Genomic DNA, 22,403 nt, shown 5'->3' with positions numbered 1-22,403 from the left:
GGCCTCAGAGTTAGTGACAAGTCCTTTCCTGCCCTTCCCAACACCCAGCCACCTTGCTGCAGTCTCTGCAGCCTGGGCTCTGAAATACATGAGCTCCTCGGGAGCTGCCTATCCATCCTACAGCTTAGTGGTTAGCTGTTTAATTGTAGGCCAAGAATTTCTCTGCCCACCACAGCCATCTAAATGAGTTTCACTAGCCAGGAACCTAAAAACACCCTTAGTGGGCTTCCCTATGACCCCAGCTTGATTGACCCTGTAGGCTCAAAAGGTTTCGAGGTGGCACCTAACCAGAATGTGGGCAGAAGGCAGAGGAGAGGGAGCCTTCTTTCTATCTTTATATCCTTATACTTATCCTCATTGACCACGGGCTGAGTTCTTTCTCTGGGTCTAGCCTCAAGGATTTCCCCTAATGTGGGAATCGAGTGGTTCTTGCCCCCTGAGCTTACAGACTAAGAAGACAGAAAAGCTTTACAACTACAGAGTACATGTGTATACACACAACCAACCTAAACACATCGGAAAATACATACTTAAATCAATTCCCTTCATATACACATCTCATTAGAAGACCAGGCTAACCTCCACTTAGAGGGCAGGCAAAGGACTAGAAAAGAATTTTTCTTTTAAAAAAAATGAGTAATAGAACAAAATTACAAGTGTCTAAGTATCTTTGTCATACTTCATAAGATCTGACTGGGGTAAGAGATAAAGAGGTAAATAGGGCCTGGTATGGTGGCTCACACCTGTAATCCCAGCACTTTGGGAGGCCGAGGTGAACAATCACCTGAAGTCAGGAGTTCGAGACCAGCCTGGCCAACATGGTGAAGCCCCAGCTCTACTAAAAATACAAAAATTAGCCAGGCATGGTGGTGGGCCCCTGTAATCACAGCTACTAGGAAGGCTGAGGGGGAGGATTGCTTAAACCTGGGAGGCGGAGGATGCAGCACTGCACTCCAGCCCAGGTGACAGAGCAAGACACAGTCTCAAAAAAAAAAAAAAAAAAAAAGAAAGAAAGAAAAAAGAAAAAAAAAAAGGAGGTAAATTGGAACATGGTTGCATACACATACAAACTTCCTGTGATGAATTTAAGAACAGGTCATTACAGGGTTAGAATAGTGACAGATTCAATAAAGGATCTGTTTGATAGGGCACCAAGGGAACATTTTACTGGTTCCCACAAAAATTAATGTTAAATATCATGGCCCAAGCAATTTACCATGTTTTTTTAATTGGTCCTAATCAACAGAATGTTTTGTGTTCCTTCCACTTCACGTTCAGATCCCACGTCATGCCACTTCCTAAAAGACCATTAGACCATCCCCTTTTTCTCCATCCTCCACTGTAGCCTTAGCCAGAGATAAAAGATTCAGTTCACTTCTGGTCCAAAAAATGTCAACCTTTGGAAAATGGCTCATCTACACTACAGAACACAACCAGATGACACTGCTAAAGGGTATGGTAAGAAAACACAAGGTCCAAAGTATGCTGAATCGGTTTCGTAAGTCTAAGTCATTGGCCAGTGACTGAAAAACCAGGATATCAGGGTTTTCTGGGGGCCAATAGCTTTCTGGTGCAATGACCCTTGAGCTTTCATAGTTCATGAACCACCTTGATATAAGAAGATTCCCAAAACCACCTATTCCATTCAATCCCGCTCAGCATTAAGAAGGGGAGGGCAAAACAAACAAACAGTTACATTCAAATGTCAAATGAATGGGAACCTAGAAAATATAGTATTAAGAGCATATCAGAACTAGAAAAGATTTAAGAATATCTAATTTTACAGTATAGAAAACTGAGACCCAGAGAAATTAAATGACTTGTTCAAGGTCATGCAGTTATTGAATGACAGAGCTGAGACCAGAACACAAGTCTTTTGGCTATTAGTCTAAGGCATTTTCTACCACACCCACTGCCTCTGACAGCAATGATGCTTTGGAGAAGATCCATCAAATAATCCATACTGTAATTGGAGACATAGTGTTATATAAATGTCAATACTATTTGGACACAGCCCTTGGAAATCACCTGACTGTACCAACACAAACCATACTTTGGAAACCACCATCCTCTAGGTAGAACCATCTATGGACTATCAATTTTGTCAGAAATCAATGAACAAGTGAAGAGTCAATATTTTTTAGTCAAATATTTTCTCTTCTCAATGAAGAGAAGACTAGGACAATGACATTTTGAAGCATACCTTTTATACTCCTTGTGGTCCTTATGACAGTCTGTGATGGTAGTAGGTAAAGTAGCTAAATCCTTGATTCAGAGAGGGGAAAATGTAGAAAGAAACTGAATGACTTATCCGAGTTCACATGTCAAGTTAGTGGCAGAACCATTATTGCAATCCAGGACTTAAGATATCTTGTCCTAGGATTTTTCCTCCACATTTTATTGCACTGCTCTGAGGCTTGCTTATATTTTTAATACCTGGATTTCCAGGGTGGTGACTTGGGGGAGGGAAGTATTCAATTTAGAACCACCACAAACCAAGATCTCTGGAAACAAACTCTGTACTATTTCTCCTTCATCTCCTATTTTCATAACTAGTGCCAAGCTCAGGACTAACTGCATAGACTCCCTTTCAAAAGACCAATAGATATTCTCAGTGACAGTTGAACACATTAGTTTACAATCACACAGAATTTGAACAGAACTTAAAGTGGACAGTTAATGCCAATCTATGATTAATAAAAATGTCAACTTGTGGATATGCTGATGATTTTATCCAGTTTTCAAAATATGATTCCTACAGTTCAGGATATCACTTATTAGATTGTAGACGAGGAAAGTGTACATTGAGACATTATGTACTTAAAAGTTTTTCCTTAAGTTTTGCAGAGGAAGTGGTTGAAAATTGAGCTAACACTAGATTTTGAGGTTACTAATGAATTCCAGTTTTCCAGTCTCCCGCACTTCAATTACCAGGTAACTATAAGGCAAAAATATCCCAATGCTGTGAACTTAAGGCAATATGCATTTCCTTTCTACACTACTTAGCATGGTAACCATGACAAACTTTTATTTTCTCTTTCTGATTTCCTAATGAAATCCACTATTTGCAAAGCTTTAAAATGACTAGATGAAGGAAAAACATTGTTATGACCCATGACCCTTGGAGCCCAAACAGCACCATGAAGAGCATTATTAAAACTAAGAGAAAGTGGCTATCAGAAAATGAAACAGCTTTAAAGGGGCTCCTTTTAAGTCTTGTTTTCTATTCAGAATGTTCTATGTTTTTTCTCAAGTGTGGGAATGACATTTATCTTAGCAGGTTACTCAGCTACACTGGATGACGTCACTCTAACCAGTGTAGGGCACTGACCCACGTCCTGGGGGCTCCTTGGACCAATGGACTATTTTACAAACCTGGGAGGTGGGAGGGATGGTATATTTTTGATAATCAGACATTCCAATGTAATGTTTTACTTAGAGGTCACACCCTTCCCCCCATTAATGTCATCGTGAGATACATCAAGTGTGTTCTTTTCTATTTTCATATAATAAATGGGCTTTGCTTATCAACATCACAATGGCAAAGAAGAAATATACTGTACAAAACTGCAGGAAGATAAAACATGAAAACTTTCTATGAAAAAAAAAAAAAAAACTCTTGAGTTTCCTGTCGTCTTCTTTTGAAACTGTAGTGCATATGTTAAAACATGTATATCATTTACAGTATTGAGTCGTGTGCCACTGCTGTACCTGATGTATCCAATCTGGATTAAACAAATTATGTGCCACAAACCCTAAATGACTGTTTCTTTGAATACTGATTGTCCTTTCCTCCCAAAGGTGCTGGTATATACTAGAAAATAAGAAAAATTTGAACAAAGGTGGGCTTTCTACCTTGCTAGAGAAAACTCACAGAATCTTAGAAGGGTTATTAAAGGCCTAGTGTAATCTTCCCACTCCATCCCTCAATGTTAAACATAAACAACTCCTCTATGATATCCCTGATGGTTCTTGCCTGCTTGTATGCTGTTATTTGTGGATGTTCACGGTCTAACAGGTAAAGCATTTGGTTTTATTTATCAACAGCTCTATTTTGAACACTGACTCCATATTATTGAAAGAAAATCTGCCTTTAGGTATCAGTACTGGTTTTGCCGAGTACCAAGTTCTCAAACTAAAAAGAAAACTCAGAATTAAATGCTGTATGGGGTATTGTAGAAAGCTTGGGAATTGGATGGTGGAGATTCAGGTTTAGGTTCTAGCACTTAATTGTGACTTCACATCAGTAACTCCCTCTTGGCTTCAGTAAGTTTCCTCCTGTTAAAAATGGAGAATTAGAGCGTACTGGCATGTGCCTGTAGTTCCAGTTACTTGGGAGGCTAAGGCAGGAGGATCCCTTGAGCCCAGGAGTTCAAGTCCAGTCTAGGGAACATAGTAAGACCCTCGTCTCTAAAAACGCAAAAAAAAAACAAAAAATGGGGATTGGATTAGTTATCTTGGAAATCTGTTCCAAACTTAACAATTCTGACTTAGGTGATGAGACCAACAGGCAGTCTGTTTCACCACTGGCAATGAGGAGAATCCTTTTAATTTCCCCACAAGTAGATCCTAACTGATGAAAACAGTAATAGAAATGAGAACATTAAGACAAATACATGATGCCCAAAAGCCCTAGAAGTTAGCTGTGAAATTCATTTTAATCATTGATGCTCACATCCTTATCACCCACTAGGTGTCACTGCAGACCCACAGCCCAAATAATCTTTGGGTAGAAATAACTGGAAACCAGATGTGCATTGAGCAATTTGTGTTTTTTCATTAAAATGCACTAACTGTCAAGTGAGACACATGAGCTTGTGCAGAGGTACAAAATAATAAACACATTCTGCCAAAACAATAACCTTGCGATGGAGTTCTACTGTCAGCTATGGTTATCAAAAATATGTATTTTTAAAAGACTAACATAGATTTTATTTAAGGGAAGGGGGAAAAAAACCCGTAAAACTTCACACTACTCCCTTGTCTCATACAGGGTGATCCACAAGTACTATATGTTCAATTATTTTTAGTATTCGGGGGCTGAAGTTTGCCTTTAAACCACATTTTTAAAAGTTTAATAAATATTACTGTAATACCTAAGCTACTTGAGAAAATATTACCTTTAATCACCCAAAATAATTCATATTCTAAGTCAGAATTATTCAAAGTAGCAGGTTTCTCAAATATCTCACTACATGTTAATATTGCTAGCCTAATTCAAGTTACAGCTTAACATGAATAGCTGCAGTAAGTGTATTGATTTGAAAGTATTCACAAATTCAGATATTTAACCAATTCACACCAGCCTTTGTCCAAATTACTCGAATTTATAAAGGCTTTTCTGAATTTTTAAATTTGATTATCCTTTTCCTGAACTAGAAACTATTTTTTCTTCAGCATATGTCATATAATCATAGAACTAGAAGGGATCCTAAAAATCTTCTAATCCAACTTTCATTTTATTGATGAGAAAACTGAATCATAAGGTTAAATGACTGGTACAAGGTTAAAAAGTAGGTAGTAGCAGTATCAACCAGGACAAGTACCTTCTTCACACCACCACAGAGCCTTCTCAAGTGCATCTACCTTAAACCTCTCTATGGTTCCTAACAGATAATGGAAAGATGCACCTAGACAGACCAAAAAAAAAAAAAAAAAAATTCCACACAATGGTAAGTCACACATAAATAGTAGTATGTGGAAGATTCCTTCCACATCCACGACTATAGCTACCTGTTATTTGAGAAGGTGGTAGCTGCCATTTTCCTGGTAAAAGCTTATGGAAATTGAAGCAATTAGTATTTTTGTATGTTATACATATGCTTACCTCCAGCTTATTTTTCTGTGGGGGAAAAAAAAGCAAACACAAAATAGAGAATCCAATTAATCTGAAGACTAATGGGTAACCTCGTCTCTAATTAAGATACAGCAATACCCTAATTAAAATCCCCTAGCAATGACAAACTGAACTTGGCTGTATTGTGGGGGAAAGGATGGAAAAAGTAAATTCAATTATATATCGATGACAGGATCTTATTTAAATGTGTAATTAAAATCTCTACTTCTTAATGACATACTGGACCTAATTATGGATTTGCTATCTACATTAATTCATATGCTGACACATGTAAGAAAAGCCTAATATTGTCCAATCCAAACGACAGGAATCCAAGTTAAATAGGAGTTTAGAATTGTGTCATGTAGGTGTTGGACAATAAATGACAGTGGCTGTGGGTGTTTGCTGACAGCCCTGCGGAAAGTGTTTATACTACCTAGACAAGGACGTACACAGGAAAGACCTTTCCTTTTAAAAAGTGAATACACATCTCTCTACACAAGTGGTTCTCTCATCAAAAATCCAGTTCACAGAAAGTCTTGGGAACCAAAAGCTTAATCATAAAAGGACTTCCAGAGGAAAAAAGGAAAGAATAGGTAATTTCCAATTACATTTTTCTAAATCATAAAAATTTCTAAATCAAGAAAATTTACAGATGGGTCAGCTCAGAAAAACAATAGCTCCTCTTGGATCCTAACATTAGTGGCAAAAACTGGGGAACATTTCCTAGAAGACACAAGATTAGGATGTACTGAGAAGTGTCTGAAGAGAATCAATTCCAGCTTCCACAAAATACTTAAAAACTAAGAGCTAGAACTTCCCCCTAGCCTACCAGCAAAGCAGGTCACTTGATAATCTGGACTATATAGATGAATTTCAGAGGATCTATGAACCCCTTGAAATTACACCCACAATTCTGTTTATGGAATGAGAAATTTCCTGAAGTCAATCTATAGCTTTCAGCTGATTCATAAAAGGATCCAAGAACCAAAAAAGATTAACAGCTGCTCCTCTATCTGAGCAACATAAATAAGACAGCCACTGATGACCCTCAGCTATTTAATACACAGTAAAAATATGGACAGCTTTCACAGCCTCAAGAAAAGACATTCAAAAGATAAACAATAAGCATGTAAATATACTTAAATTTTTTACTAAAAACAAGTATTTTTACTGGAAGCAAACAGATCAAATCAAATACCTTTACGAAAATCTAAAACAATGTTTAAATATTCCCTCCTGCCTAAACCTAAGAGGATTTTCTGATCTACCATGCCACAAATTTCTACAAGAATGCACCACTATAGAAGGAAATGCAGCCTAAGCCCTTTGTAAAGAACTCCACAGCAAACTAACATTACTGCTCAAATCTACTGTTTTTATTGTGTTTAAGTAAGCAGTGGTATATATGTCATCTTTTAAAATGTTCCTTTGGGAAGATCTTATAGAAAATGGCACCCTGAAACTTTCAGCTCTATGTCCCAAAAATTATCTTTCAAGAATCTGATGAAGTTTCTTAAAGAAACTCTTAAAAATGAAGATAATATACCTGGCCTAAATCAAAACAATCTGAAAAATGGATGTGTCCCAGTGGAAAGCCTCAAGTCTTTTCAAGTTGATCAGAAATGCCATTATACACCACTGTACTATAAGTCAAGGAGGATGGATATCCAAAGGTATCATTTGTTGACAGTTCCTGATGGTCTCAGGTATATCCTACAATCACTGGTTACCATGCAACATTTCTTGTAGATAAATGGTATTCATGTGATAAGCTGCCATCCAACTTGGATATCTCTGAGCATTCCAATAATATGAATGAGAAGCGGCAGCATAATATTCTTGCCATGCCCTGTAGTAAGCTCTCCAGTACTCCTCATAATCCTGATAGGTATCAGAAAAACTCAGATGTGTTTCCCTATGACAGTCATACCAACCATCTTCCTGGGTTTCAGTCTGCAATCTAAAGGAAGACCGCCTAGGTAGGTTTCTCCGGCTCTGCTTAGCTCTCTGGCTAGCCCCCTCTTTATGTCTTGTCTTGATCTGGATTCCAGATGATTCTTGATCTTCCTCTGGATTGGGGGTGTCACTTCCATTTGGAGGTTGTTCCAAAGAAATATGATCATCCACAGGAGTAGATTCAGAGTCTTTCAGCTGATTATCAGAAGAGCCTTCCAAGTATGACTTATTTCCTTTGCTCTGGGAAGAGGTTCTTGAGCTGTAAGAATCACTGTCACTCTCAGAGTCTCCAGATTGGCTACTACTTGCCAATATGGGGACTCTCTGTTCAGTAACTTTATTTCTCACAAAACCATTTTGAGGATTCACAGTCTGATCCCCAGGACCTGTGTAGTGCCTGATGATTTCCACAGGTTTCTCTAACCCCTCTTTAATATAATGTTCATAATCCTCTACCAATTCAGCAAAAGTCAATGTGTATGGCTGATGGATTTTAAAGGAAGACAGACAAGGAATTTGGGGGAGTGACACAGGTAAAGCTTCTTTGACCTGGTGCTGACTGTTGGTGGAGTTTTCAACGGGGGTCTGAACAGAATTCTTCATTTTTTGCTCTTCAGATTGCCTGTCACAGCTCACTTCTTTTGGTGGCATTGCTTTTTCTATGATTCCACACTCAGAGTGGCTTTTCAGAGGAAGTTTTTGTTTGGTATTATTTTTTGACTTGACTGATAGTCCAGATACAGAAGTACTTCTAGAGGACGCCATGTGGTCACCATGAGCTTTCTGAATTTGAAGGGTTCTCTCTATTTTCTGAATTTGCTTTTTTAGGGGTTGGTTAGGTGCACTTGCTATGCCATATGTATGCACAGCAGCTTTAACCTCCACATCCCAATCCACACATTCTTCCATCAGACCAGAAGGAATGGGATCTACATAAAAAGGAAAACAAGTGTATTAAAATTCTCAAGCTACTCTAGACCATTGTTTTCTGAATGATTTCATAAAGTTTTCTATGATCGAATACATTTACGAAACAAAATATGCAAATATACTAAGATGTTTAATAGATATAATATTTTTAAAAACTGAAGCAATCCTGTAATAAAGAAATCTGCCTAAGAAATACATAAGACCCATCCCATACTCACAAGCACTATCTCCCTTCACCCTCACTAGAAAAAGAGCTTACTCTAGGAATAATGTACAAGTCTGCTGCAACTCTCCCATCTTTTCTCTCCTCCCTCTCCACAGCCCCTCCCCTTTATCTGAATACTTCTGACAGCAAAACAAGATATCAGAAAATGGATTGTGCTCCCCAAAGCTTATCGACTAGGAATTATTACAACTGCAATGCTGTACACCCAACTAAATCTGTCACCCAATACTCCAACAGGGAGAAATTACTGCCCTTAACAATAGAGAGAAAACCTCTATAGGGGAAAAAAACTAGATGACTATGAAAAGATCTGGTGACTATGAAAATTAGAAATGACATTTCTAATTTTTAAAGAATTTGCTGGCTTCAACCCTCTAAATTTTCTATTCCATCCAGGTGTGACAATTTGCTTCCAGCACTCAGAACTTTCAAAGTGTGATCAATTTTTGTCTTAGGCAGACAAGATATATCAAGCCCCTGCTTTACAAAGATCTGTTGTTGCTATTTATGCTCCATGTTATCTATAAATCCAACAGGTCTGGAAACTTCAATGAAGTCTCTTGATCCTTTGCTGAACAGATTCTATGATTAAAATTCTCATTACTACTCAGCTGATATCCCTTGCGTGCCTAGTCCTGTAATACAGGCCAATTTCCCTCCTAGTTCTGCCCCAGGAAACTCATCTGAACATCTGTTGTTACACAAGTTCCCAGTTCAATATAGACCTAACAGCATGAATATCATTTTCTCATGATTTCAGGGCCCTGTTAACATTATATAAAGATCCAAATATATCATTTTCCAGTATCCAAAGGCAATTTTTATCACTAGATGCTATGATACTGAATCCTACCAGAAGTCTTAACCCTCTTCTACCAATTTTCAATTTTTTTCCCATATCAGACTACGAATAGACTTATACACAGAAAGAATTGACAGTTTTAGAACTGACATAGAGCCTAAAGACCATTTACTCTAAAGTACTTTGCAAATCAGGACTCTAAGCTTAGAGCAATTAGAGATTTGTAAAAGATCATAAAATGAGTTATTACTAACCCGATCTACTAGAATACATAGAACTCCCAGATCTGTGCTTAATCTAGCTTTGTAAAATAATTAAATATAAAATCGGTAAAATACTCAATTATATTTATTCAATAATTACATATCCCATATTCTACAAAGTCATGTATATACTATATGTGTATTTTTCCTTTCTTTTTTTCTTTTGAGACTGAGTATTGCACTTTCGCCCAGGCTGGAGTGCAATGGCGGATCTCAGCTCCCTGCAAGCTCCGCCTTCCGGGTTCATGCCATTCTCCCGCCTCAGCCTTCCGAGTAGCTGGGACTACAGACACCTGCCACCATGTCCGGCTAATTTTTGTATTTTTAGTAGAGACAGGGCTTGATCTCCTGACCTCGTGATCCACCTGCCTCGGCCTCCCAAAGTGCTGGGATTACAGGCGTGACCTATATGTGTATTTTTCTATACAGACATATATCTATATATGAATATACACTATTTATAATGCACATTTTCTGTATAACATGCACATCAAACATGCCATATTTCCACTCAAGGGTTTTTTAGAATTTTTTGTTTTTAAGAGATCATTTAATAGTTTCAAACATGCATTGTTTCCAATACGGCACTTAAAAAGAAGCAGGACAAATGACTGAACTGAAATCAAAAGAAAACATTTCATTCCAATTTTTCAAAATAATATTCAAATTAAAGATGCTGTTCCTTCCACATGGTGACAAAGGAGAATATAAGAATTACCTTCACAGCAATTTAAAAGAGGTAAAATATCCCCCCTTGTATCAAAGAATACAATCAAATTGCAAAGCCACTAACTAAATGAGCTAATATAGCTCTCATTTTTCTTTCTTTCTTTTTTTTCTTTTTTTTTTTTGAGATGGAGTTTCACTCGTGTTGCCCAGGCTGGAGTGCAATAGCTTGATCTCGGCTTACTGCAACCTCCACCTTCTGGGTTCAAGCAATTCTCCTGCTCAGCCTCCCGAGTAGTTGGGATTACAGGCATCTGCCACCACGCCCAGCTAATTTTTGTATTTTTAGTAGAGAAGAGGTTTCGCCATGTTGACCAAGCTGGTCTTGAACTCCTGACCTCAGGTGATCCACCCGTCCCGGCCTCCCAAAGTGCTGGGATTACAGGCGTGAGCCATTGCGCCCAGCCAGCTCTCATTGTTCATGTGCCAGTGGTTAGCCTGCACTCCTCTCCCTACTACTTACTAGTTGTAACACCTTTACTTTCTCTATGCCTAAATATCCTCATCTACAAAACAATCGCACACACCTCACAGGAGTGTGGTGAGAAGTAAATGAGTTAACGTACATACAGGACTGGGAACAGTACCCAGCACATCATAAGCACTCTGTGTTTGCTATTATTAATATTTTTATTATGCTTATCACCACTATAATTATTCTGACAGCAAAATGAAACAGATGAAATGTACCTGGTAAAGGGAGAAGGTTGATACTACATTTCTGGGCAATTCTCATCATCATATTTTCTTCCTCTCCCCGGCAACAGTAGGTCACTGTCAGTCCCAATGTACCTATAGCAGAGAGAATGGTAATAAATCATTTTCACAAAAATAACATTCAAAGCCCACCTGTCACATTACAGATCCCGCCCCTTAAAGAAAGCACTCAAACTTGTTTTCTTTTTTTACCAAAACGGCCAGCTCTCCCAATCCGATGCATGTATGTCTCCCAATCCAATGGTACATCCAGATTTACAACCAGATTCACCTTCTCAGCATCAATCCCACGAGAAGTCTTGAATTGAAGAAGATAGCAATGGATAGCAATTATTTGTTTGCATTAACTGTATGGCATAGCTACCAATGCATATTATAGTCTTCCAGATTATATTCTTCCAGTATAGCCAAGAGCCAAATTAAGAACAGAATACTGAGGAGCAGAGGAAAAGGAAGTTCATTCCTAATGACTAATTTCAAGGACAAAGATCAACATATTAAAGACATTTTTAAGAAAGTATTTTCCTCAGCACCGGAAAGATAATTATCTTCTGGTATTCTTGTTAGATACACCTACATAAAATAATAGATGAAATCTGTACATCTGATAATAGAACATATGTCAAGATGGATTAGTCACCCAAACTGAATAGGAAATTTACCAAATCTGTGGAAATGAGGACTCTGCAATGAAACTGCTTCAGTTTAGCCATAGCATCAAGACGCTGATTCTGATTCATATTGCCTAAAAGGACCCCAAAAGAAAGTCACATAAAAACAACTAAGCTAATACATATTTATCAAATCCACAAAAAGTAAAAAGCATAAGACCCAGTCTTAACACTTTTAATACACCAACCACAGTTAATTCTGTCCTTCTGTGCAAATCTAGGTTAAGATCCAAAGTTAAAGTCTTTTAAAATATAGTTTAGGCAATCAACTTGAAATTCAAAAATCCATCTTAAATAGTAATCAGGCCATGCCTGAATATATAACATTCTATTTGCAAAGTTACATATGAAGTATAAGTAGCAATTCTTAGGAAAATACAAATGCTTTAATCAGCTGTTTATAATTTGGTATTAAAGTGTGATCTATAGTTAAAATATTGGTTCATTAGAAAATAGTCTCCCCAGTATCTCATGATATACAATAACTAAACAAGCTCATGCCAACAAAACTAAGCTGACACCAAACAAAATCCTAAAAAGGACCTCACTGATCAAAAAATCCTTTGACTCTTTCATTCTTATTATGCCAGCAATAATCATTTAACTTTGCGGCAAGAACTCAATCACTTTTGCCTTCCACAAAACCATAAAACAGTCAATTCAGTTAGCAATCTCCAGCATTTTAACAATGATTACTAAAAAAAAAATTCTAAAGAAAAAATATTTTTATATTAACACAGACGAACTTGGTTTTATAGAATTATTTGTGGCTATAAGAGAGATTCTAATAAAATTATGTCTCTCTGAACACTAGTTTTCTAACTTTTTACTATATACCAAGTTACTCCTTAAAAACAGAATGATATCGACATATCAAATTCCAATGAAAAATAAGCCTGAAAATTCCTTTACTCTAAAAGATACAAGATAATTTCACACTCTCAAGACAACTCATGAAGTGTTATTTCTTCTTCCTGACTTTGGAGGCTTCAAGTCAGTATACTAAATAAAGATTAAAGTAAGAGATGAACTTACCTGAAATGCACTCAGCAGGAAAGCCTTTAGAAGAAAGGATATCAGCCAAATGTTGTGCTCTATGAAATGTAACATAAATGGTTACAAATTTACAAATATTGCCCCATGACTATCCTTTTATTTCACAAGTTCCCCAGATGATCTTTTAAGTTACATTACCTGCTGTGCAAATTAGAAAAGACTAAAGCTTGATTAAATGGAATTCTGCTGAACAGTTCCTGTAAATGCTGAGTCTTTTCCTCAAAAACCTTATGTGCCAAAGGGTATGAATTGACAATTTTGTAATACTGCTTCAAACCTACAAAGAAGAGCTATCAGTTAAAACAAACATACATGCTAATGGTAACCAATAAACAGCAAGAGACAACTAGGCAAGGGAAAGCTCCAGAGTATCACAAACAAACCAATAATGTAAGTACCTAAAAGCTATACATACCTATGAGACTTGGATCACTGGAATTCAGTCTTACAAAAGTGGGATCTCTCATGTACTTTGTCAAAGCATTAGCCAAAAATTCAGGGTAAGTAGCTGATACTGCCAGCATCTGTTTACTGGCAGGCAAGGAAGAATAAATCCAACTACAAAATAAAAACAGACACCATGTAAAGTATTCAGACAATAATCACCACTCGGAAAAGCTACAGATAGATACTTTGGGACACTGTTTTAATAGTCAAGTGAGTTATTTTTCTTACTTTATTTGCTCCTGGAAGCTGCCTTCTTCTAAAAGCTTATCTGCTTCATCAAGAATAAAGAGGCGTATACTGCCTGGGTTCAAGTAGTCAAGTTCTATGAGTTGCTTAATTCTGCCTAATTTTCAAAAAAAAAAAAAAATTGAAATATTTATGATGTACCAAATTTGTGTAAATCTCAGTCAATGTTGTTACTCTACTTATTCACAGGTTGTTCTGCTGAATTTCCTGATTCAACGCTCATTATGCATGTACACACTAAACCACAAATTAGAAATCTGAAGCTCTGATCTTGCCTAAACTCATTGTTTTCCCCTCACGTTTCATCACCAGTAAATAAGCACCACTTCTATCAAAAGACCTAAAGCACTGAATGCAAGATTCTGATTCTGAGTGATTCACAACCAAATATAATAGAGAAGCCAAAGAATAATCCCAATCCATGGCTTAGAAGGGCCTCCTGAAAGTCATTGCATTTCTCCTCTTCTCAAAAGTCTATCCCATGTCTTCTCAAACATACTTAGGAATGCAAACTTCATAAATTCCACTGGTAAACCAGTCACGTGCCTAAATCTCACTGGTCTAATGCTCTTAATTTCTAATCAAAATAATTATCACAGTTATCAAAGACTCCCATATATCTTTATTGTTATATTAAAAGTGTGTAGTTCCTTAAAAGCCCTGGTTACCAACAGGCATTGTTATCTTACCAGGAGATCCAACAGCAATATGACACTTTTTAAGTCTGGTTTTGTCTTGTGATAATGGGGTCCCTCCAATAAAGACATGACACTCTAAGCCTTCCATTTTGATTCCAATGGCTGTAATAACAGAATGTATCTGTACAGCAATTTCTCTTGTAGGGGCCAAGATCAAAATCTAAAAAAAAAACAAAGTATACTTTTGAGTCAGAGAAATAAATACATAGGGGACTGGTATATTCATTACATGACACACTATATTTCATTTAAATGATCATTTCAAACGAGTTTTTATTGATAAGTTAAGATACAGTTATCCCTTGGTATCCACAGGGGATTGGTTCCAGGAAGCCCCCAGATACCAAAACTGGCAGATGCTCAAGTCTGTTATATAAAACTGCATATATCTGTATGTTACCTATGCACATCCTGCCACATATTTTAAACCATCTCTAGATTACTTATAATACCTAATACAATATAAATGCTATGTAAATGGTTACACTGTATTTTTGTTTATGTCTTTTTATTGTTGTATTATTTTTTATAGTTCCCCCACCCCGCCCCTAAGTATTTTTGATCCACAGTTGGCTGCATCAGCTGATACAGAACCTGAAGACAGGGAGGGCTGACTGTATTCCATTTATTCATTCATTCAACAAATATTAAGTAAGAACCTACTCTGTGCTAGGCAACATACTAGTTTCTGGGGAATCAACAGCTAACAGTATAAAGTCTTTGCCCTCACAGTACTTTCATTCTTGGATAAGAATATATACAATAAACAAAAATAAGTAATGACAGGTAATGAAAAGTATCATAAAAACTCAAACAGGGAAAGAAGGAGTCATTTTAAATGAGGTGATCATGAACCCTCCTCTAAGGAGGTAACACTTGAGCAGAGACTTACATGTACGGCATAGAGTAGAGCTGGCTATATGACACCTGGGGAAGCGTTTTCACCAACAGGAAACAACAAATGCAAAGGCCATAAGATGGCAGTGTTCTTGGTGTGTTTGAGGAAGAAAAAGAAGGCCTACATGACAGAATCTGGGGGAAAGTAAAGGAGGTCAGAGATCTAGCTCCAGGGACTAGATCACAAAAGGCCTTGAAAGCCACGGTAAAAACTTTGCAATGTAGCTACTGGAGAAGGAGAAAACAAAACTTTTGTGCTCTTAACTACGAGAAGAAAAAATTGATTAAAAAAAAAAAGGACTAGGAGAAAATATGCCAAAACTGTTAATAGCAGTTTCTCTCTAGGTAGTGAAATTACAGATTTTGTTTTCTGGTACTTCCTAATTTTCCTGAACTTTCCCTATTTCTAAAAATTAATATGTATTACTTTGTTACACACACAAAAAAATAATGTAACTGTGATAATCCAAAGATCTGAAATTAAAAATATGAATTTGCCAGGCATGGTGGCTCACCCCTGTGAGCCCAGCAGGTTGGGAGGCTGAGGCAGGCGGATTACCTGAGGTCAGGAGTTTGAGACCAGCCTGGCTAACATGGCGAAACCCCGTCTCTACCAAAATTACAAAAAAATTAGCCGGGCATGTGGTATGCACAATTGTAATCCCAGCTACTCGGGAGGCTGAGGCAGGAGAATCACTTGAATCTGGGAGGCAGAAGTTGCAGTGAGCCAAGATTGTGCCACTGCACAATCCAGCCTGGGCAACAGAGTGAGACTCAAAAAAACGAATTTATGAAACTTTTCCAGGATTTTAGCATTTTATCTGTTGCCAAATTATCAGAAGCCAAAACCTCAAATACATCTTCGTCTACAATTAGACTAGCTCAGGTTCTTGAGAAGTAGGAGGATTTCCAATGTGCAACATCACCTAGGATTTGGCAGATATAAGATGGACTCAAAAAGCTTCCCAGGTGATGAACATGGATATCTGGATTAAAAACCACTGTTGAAGACTCATCATCAGATATACCAATGCCTGAGAACCTGAAATACAGTCTGCCATAACAACTAAACTACAAAGTAAGGTTATGAGAATCACATCTAATTCATCTTTGAATCTCCAATGCCTGACATACTGTTCATACGTAATATGGGCTCAACAAATCTTTGTTGAAGAAATGATCCCCAAACCCAAATTTCCTGCTAATTTGGGTAGGGCAATCTTAGAAACACTCTAAGACAACCTAGAAGATGGGAGATGAATATGATACATTTACAGAGCTTTAAAAACCACCTGCATACCCGGGTGTGGTGGCTCATGCCTATAATCCCAGTACTTTGGGAGGCAAATGTGGGAGGACTGCTTGAACCCAGGAGTTCGAGGCCGGTCTGTGCAACACTGAGGAGACCCCATCTCTACAAAAAATACAAAAAGTAGCCAGGTGTGGTGGCACACACCTGTCGTCTCAACTACTTAGGAAGATGAGGTGGGAGGATCACTGGAGCCCAGGAGTTCAAGGTTGCAGTGAGCAATGATCCGCCACTGCACTCCAGCCTAGGTGACAGAGCCATACCCTCTCAAAAAACAAAAACAAACCCTGCAGTTATCAGCAATAGCCAGAGCACTACATTACCATGAATCAAGTCAAATGTTAAGTATCACATTAGTCAGTAAGTAAAAGAATCCCTGTCTGTATTACCAAGTAGTGAGAAAACTGACACATATGGTAGCTTTATTCTATTTAAATAAGGTACGCATAGAAAATTCCAAAGTTCACCACCACCACCACTTAACTCAATCATTCATCAAATTCAATTCCAGCTCTGAGGGGCTACTGGTATTTCATCTGACCTGTGGTAAAGTCCACGTAACACATCCTCCTCTGGTCCTCTGAGCTAACTCACCTGGGTACTTAAGTTTTCAAGAACAAGAGAGTCCAAAGCTATGGTGGAAAACACACAGGTTTTCCCAGTGCCAGATTTAGCTTGAACAATTAAATCTGCGAAGGAAAAAAAAAAAAATTATCACTAGCCAGTACTCACGGAAGCAGCTTAGGGGCTCGCATGGAATCAGAGAACTAGAAGGGTCTCCTGAGATTCTCCCAGTTGGCACCTTCATTTTAAGTTGATTCTCAAAAACGTAAGAGAAAACGCCTAGTCCCTGACCTTTTACCGTTTATCTTCTCAAACTTAGAACCACCTGTCAGTGCTAAAAAAGGTCTTAACCATCTTCAAGTTCAATAGTGCACCTTAGTTTTACAAATAAGTTAACTGAGCGTACCGCCTAGCCCCAGGCCGGGCCCTGCTCCGGGAGCCGACCGAGGGCTCTCCCCGAGCTGCAGTGCGGACCTGGCCGCCGCTGCCGCCCCTCAGTCGCCCTTCTCCCGCCCCGACCCCCGACCTCTCCCGGGCCCCCGCTCTCACCGAGCCCGCAGCGCCCCAGCGGGATGGCCTTGAGCTGCACCGGCGAGGGCCTCTCGAAGCCGGCTGCCCGCAGCCCCTCCAGCACCGACCGCGAAAGCAGCAGTGACTCGAAGTCGGCCGGCTCCGCCAACAGCACGTCCCCCGTGCGGGTCCGCGGGCTGCCGAGATCCTGAGCGGTCCGCAGGCTCCTCATAGGCCCAGGTGTTGGCTCTGGGGCCGGGACGTGCACGGCCACATGCTCAGCTGGCATAGCAGTCGCCACTGCCGCTACGGCTCCCAGGGCTTCAAACGTCGCCGCCATGCTAGCCGCACAGTCAGATCTCGCGGTGCTTGAAGAGAAGCGGGGATCCTGGGAGCGAGAAGAGGAAAAACTTTATTGGCAGTTTTCCCACGAAGACACTAACACGCCTGGCCTGGAAGTGGAGGAAAGGGACGGGAGTCGGAGGCTGAGAGACTAGGGAACACTACCCACACACAAAAAAAATGTGGCCTGAGGAAAGCAGCATGAGGGAGGAGAGGAAAGATGAGGCAACTGTTAAGTCGCTGCCTGGGGCCTGCAGAGGGCGCCGCGGGCCCGCGGTGGGGGCGCCGCCCCGCCTCTCGGCCCTCTTCTGGGCGGAGCCGCCAAGCCGTGCCCCCGGCGCCACCGCCCTCTCGGCGCTCTTTGTGATGTGCCCGTTGCGTCACGCCCCCGCCCCGTGCTTCCGTTTTCCGTTCCGCCAGCCTGTCTCGTTCCGCGGCCGCCTCTTCCCCAGCGCTACCCGCTCTGCACCCTGAGTCGCTGCTCCTCTGTGCTGGCAGAGTGCGCCCAGAGCGTAGCGGGACCCAAGGGTTTACTACGTTGACTGGTGTGTCCGTCTGCTGTGCAACCCAATTTATCTCCGGACCTTCAGCCCCTAGCAAGTCCCTGGCGCCCAGTGAACTCTGATAAAAGTACGTTGAATTGGAACCTGGAACCGGACTGACATTTCCCAAGTTCATATCTCCGCCTCAGATCTCCCTTTAGACTCTAGACGTGTACATCCATCTGCCTCCATGCATCCACCTCCGCAGCACCTCCCCTCGGATGCCTAATAGACTCTGAAATGTTACATGCCTTCTGTATTGCTCCTTTCCCCATCATTTCATGCGTAGGCGGCTAGGAGTCTCTGCCACTTTTCCTTGCTGTGGACTTCTGCCCAAATATCACCTTTTCAAAGAGCTCTTCCTTTTAAAAGAAGTCTTGAACACCCTAAGACAGCTCTGTCATCCTGTCTGCTCCCTGGTCTTTCCCAGCACTCTCTTGTTTTGTTTTGCTTTATTTTTTCTTTATGATACTTACAACTACCTGAAATTATATGTCTACTGCCTGTCTCCCACACTCTATGAGGACAAGGACCCATTTTGTCTTGTTCTCCTCTGCATCCCTAGTGGGAAAAGCAATCTGACACATAGGAATTGTTCCATATTTATCAAATGATTGAGCTCCTATAACAAACTCTTAGTCATCATGCCAAATTTAAATATTTCTGGACCTCAGCCGTATTCATTATTCCAAACTTAGCTGTATGGGGTGGCTCGCACCTGTAATCCCAGCTTCTTGGGAGGCTGAGGCGGGAGGATCGCTTGAGGCCAGGAGTTGCCAGCCTGGGCAACATGCAGAGACCCTGTCTCAAATTCTTAAAAAGTAAACAAATTTTTTAAAATACAAAGAATACCAAGCTTAAATATATTCTGCAACCAAGCCCAACTTTGTCCATAGATTATAATACTGGTCATTGTCCCTAACCCCTTCACACACACACACACAGTGATGGTCCAGATTCCCTATGATAGAGGAGGGGCTTTGACATGGTAATCCCGTTGGAAGGTGGTCCTGACAGTTTATATTGCCCGGAAATTTACAAAACATTGAGAAAATGTCAACTATCTGTTTGAAGGAATGGAGACTGATGGAGGAGATGGCACTAAAGGTCCCAGCCTGCCTCTTAGTGCCCTCACCTCTTTTATCTGCCTAATCCCCAGACCCCAAACTTGGGAATTATTCTTGACTCCTTCCCCACTTTCTAACAATTTACTGAGCACAAGTAATTTTGCCTCCAAATATTTCATCCATTCTTCTTAAGTCTCCATAGCATCTGCCCTATTTTAGGTCCCTGTATCATCCTAATTTGCAAAAACCTCCTGAATGGTCTGCCTGGCCAGAGTTTCTTCTCTATCCCAGCCATGTACCCCACAGGTGCTGCAGTGATCTTTCTTTTTTTTTTTTTTTTTTTTTTTTTTTTTTTTTTTGAGACGGAGTCTCGCTCTGTTGCCCAGGCTAGAGTGCAGTGGCCAGATCTCAGCTCACTGCAAGCTCCGCCTCCCAGATTCATGCCATTCTCCTGCCTCAGCCTCCTGAGTAGTTGGGACTACAGGCGCCCGCCATCTCCCCCGGCTAGTTTTTTGTATTTTTTAGTAGAGACGGGGTTTCACCGTGTTAGCCAGGATGGTCTCGATCTCCTGATCTCGTGATCCGCCCGCCTCGGCCTCCCAAAGTGCTGGGATTACAGGCTTAAGCCACCACGCCCGGCCAGTGATCTTTCTTAAGTGGATATCTTAGGCTCTTTGGGTCCAGCACCAGATCCTGCTCCTTTTGACACCCTTTTTTATTCCCCACCCCAGGGTCCCACAGCACACTATCAATAATTCCAGTCTGGCTCTTATGTTTTATTTGCTTGGTTACTTGTATGTGCCTCACACTAAATAAACTATGAGCTTCTCAAGGACAGTAATTTTGTCATCCTAGACCCTCTGGCCCAGCACCAAGCACCTGGTGGACCCAATAAACATTGAATGGCTGACACCTTGCTCAAAAATCTCTGCTGGATCTCCATGCACATAGCAGTGGTTCTGTAGAACTCACATCAGTCACCGCTGAAGAACCACAGGATTATCCCAAGAAAAGCAAAAAGACTGCATTTCCAGAAAACATTTATAGTTTTATAGGCATTCTGTTGCTGCATTGTTGTTTATGATGATTTACAGACACAAATATTGCAGTAATTTATTGGGAACCATGGTGAATAACACAAAAATTTTTTTCTCACTAGTCAAAAGTTGTAACAGTGTTGTTGACCATAATTTTTAGTACTATAAAGACAAAACACAAAAGCAAGAGATCATTTAATAACTAGGTAAGGCATGAGGATAACACATACAGAAATGGGCTAGATTGTGTCTGTCTCCCAGCCTCCCCCGGATAAATAACAGTGGGATCCCTGTCTCTTCTCTGGCAGAGCAGCACACCTACCTCCTCCAACCAGACCAAACTAGCCCAAATGCTTAATTCTCCAAGGCTTGTAACACCTCAATACCTTTGTATTTGCTGTTCCATCTACCTGGAGAGCCTTTCCAGGGAGCTAGAGGAGGAAGAGATTCATATGAACTGAAGAGATGTGAGTGACACTTAGACTCAGAATGGGTGTTAAGATTCAAATGATCTCGTCCAATTATTTTGCAATGGAGGCTTCTGAACCCAGAGGAAAAGAAAACAGTAAAAAGAAGGCATAGTGTAAGGTGGCCCACCCTGGGTGTGAGGATCGGTGGGGGAATGTGGAAAGAAGGGAAGGAAACTTAAGGTTTTAAAGCCACTTTTTCTCATTTGACCCTCAGAGCAACACAAGGTAGGCAATATTATTATTTGCATTCAATCTACAAAACATCTCTAATCATTCAACAAAAATGTTCTGAACACCTATAAATCAGCCAAGTGCTAGAGATACAAAAATAGAACAAAGTAAACAGAGCCTCTGCACTCAGGGAGACAGATGCACACAAACAGGTGGCCTCATTTGCTGTATAAAGTGCAGGGTGCTACTGAAGTCAAGGAGGTAACCAGATGTGGGGAGCCAAGAAAGACTTAGCAGTCAAAATTAGGTTTGATTGAAAGTAAGACCTCAAAATAGGAGGTTACCTCCCCAGGATAGAAGTTCATTTTGCCCTTGTAGAGAATTCTGGAAGCAGGACTGATAGCCCTGGTCCACAAAGATCCCAAGCACCCAGACTTCTGTCTTGGTCCCCAAACAGTTGCTGTAGTTCCAGTCGTCATGTTTGCATTGCAGCCAGCAGGAAGGAAGAAGACTCAAAATAGAAAGTAGAAATGGTAATGGTCATCATGCCAGCAGTCCTTTTAAGAAATGTTCTCAAAAGCTGCCACATTATCTGGCATTTCTTGGAAAGAACTTAGCCATAAAGTTATACCTTCTTGCAAAAAAAAAACCAAAAAATCTGGGAAATGTCATTTTTCCGGACAATCACATGCCCAGCTATACACTGATTTGAGAGGAGGTCCATTACTATAGAGGAAGGGGGAAAGGACATTGGAGGCAACTAACAACCTCTGCCACATCTTCCTAACATTAGTGAGAGCTATGGTAAGATCTGAAAAATGAATCAAAGTTGGCCTTGTGACAGAGGAGGGGAAAATGGAGGTCTGGAGGTGAGGACCACCATAGCACATTCTAAAAGAGCTTAGAATGCAAATGGG

The 22,403-nt window shown here is 40.0% G+C and overlaps 1 protein-coding gene across 1 annotated transcript; it reads right to left on the bottom strand.

The window, feature by feature from the left end:
- Positions 1 to 7,188: 7,188 nt before the first annotated feature.
- On the bottom strand, positions 7,189 to 18,872 carry DDX20 (DEAD-box helicase 20). The gene is made up of 12 exons (XM_025387585.1): positions 18,734 to 18,872; positions 17,897 to 18,309; positions 17,378 to 17,472; positions 14,569 to 14,737; positions 13,862 to 13,976; positions 13,602 to 13,744; positions 13,325 to 13,463; positions 13,166 to 13,224; positions 12,122 to 12,204; positions 11,652 to 11,757; positions 11,433 to 11,534; positions 7,189 to 8,724 (listed from the first exon to the last, which is right to left on the bottom strand). The coding sequence occupies exons 2-12, from the start codon at positions 18,195 to 18,197 to the stop codon at positions 7,559 to 7,561; spliced, it is 2,478 nt and encodes an 825-aa protein (XP_025243370.1). The 5' UTR covers positions 18,198 to 18,309; positions 18,734 to 18,872; the 3' UTR covers positions 7,189 to 7,558.
- Positions 18,873 to 22,403: the final 3,531 nt, after the last annotated feature.

Source organism: Theropithecus gelada, chromosome 1 (assembly GCF_003255815.1).
Source record: "Theropithecus gelada isolate Dixy chromosome 1, Tgel_1.0, whole genome shotgun sequence".
NCBI lineage: Eukaryota > Metazoa > Chordata > Mammalia > Primates > Cercopithecidae > Theropithecus > Theropithecus gelada.
The sequence above is the reverse complement of the archived record's forward strand: the minus strand, read 5'-3'. Positions and strand labels throughout refer to the sequence as shown.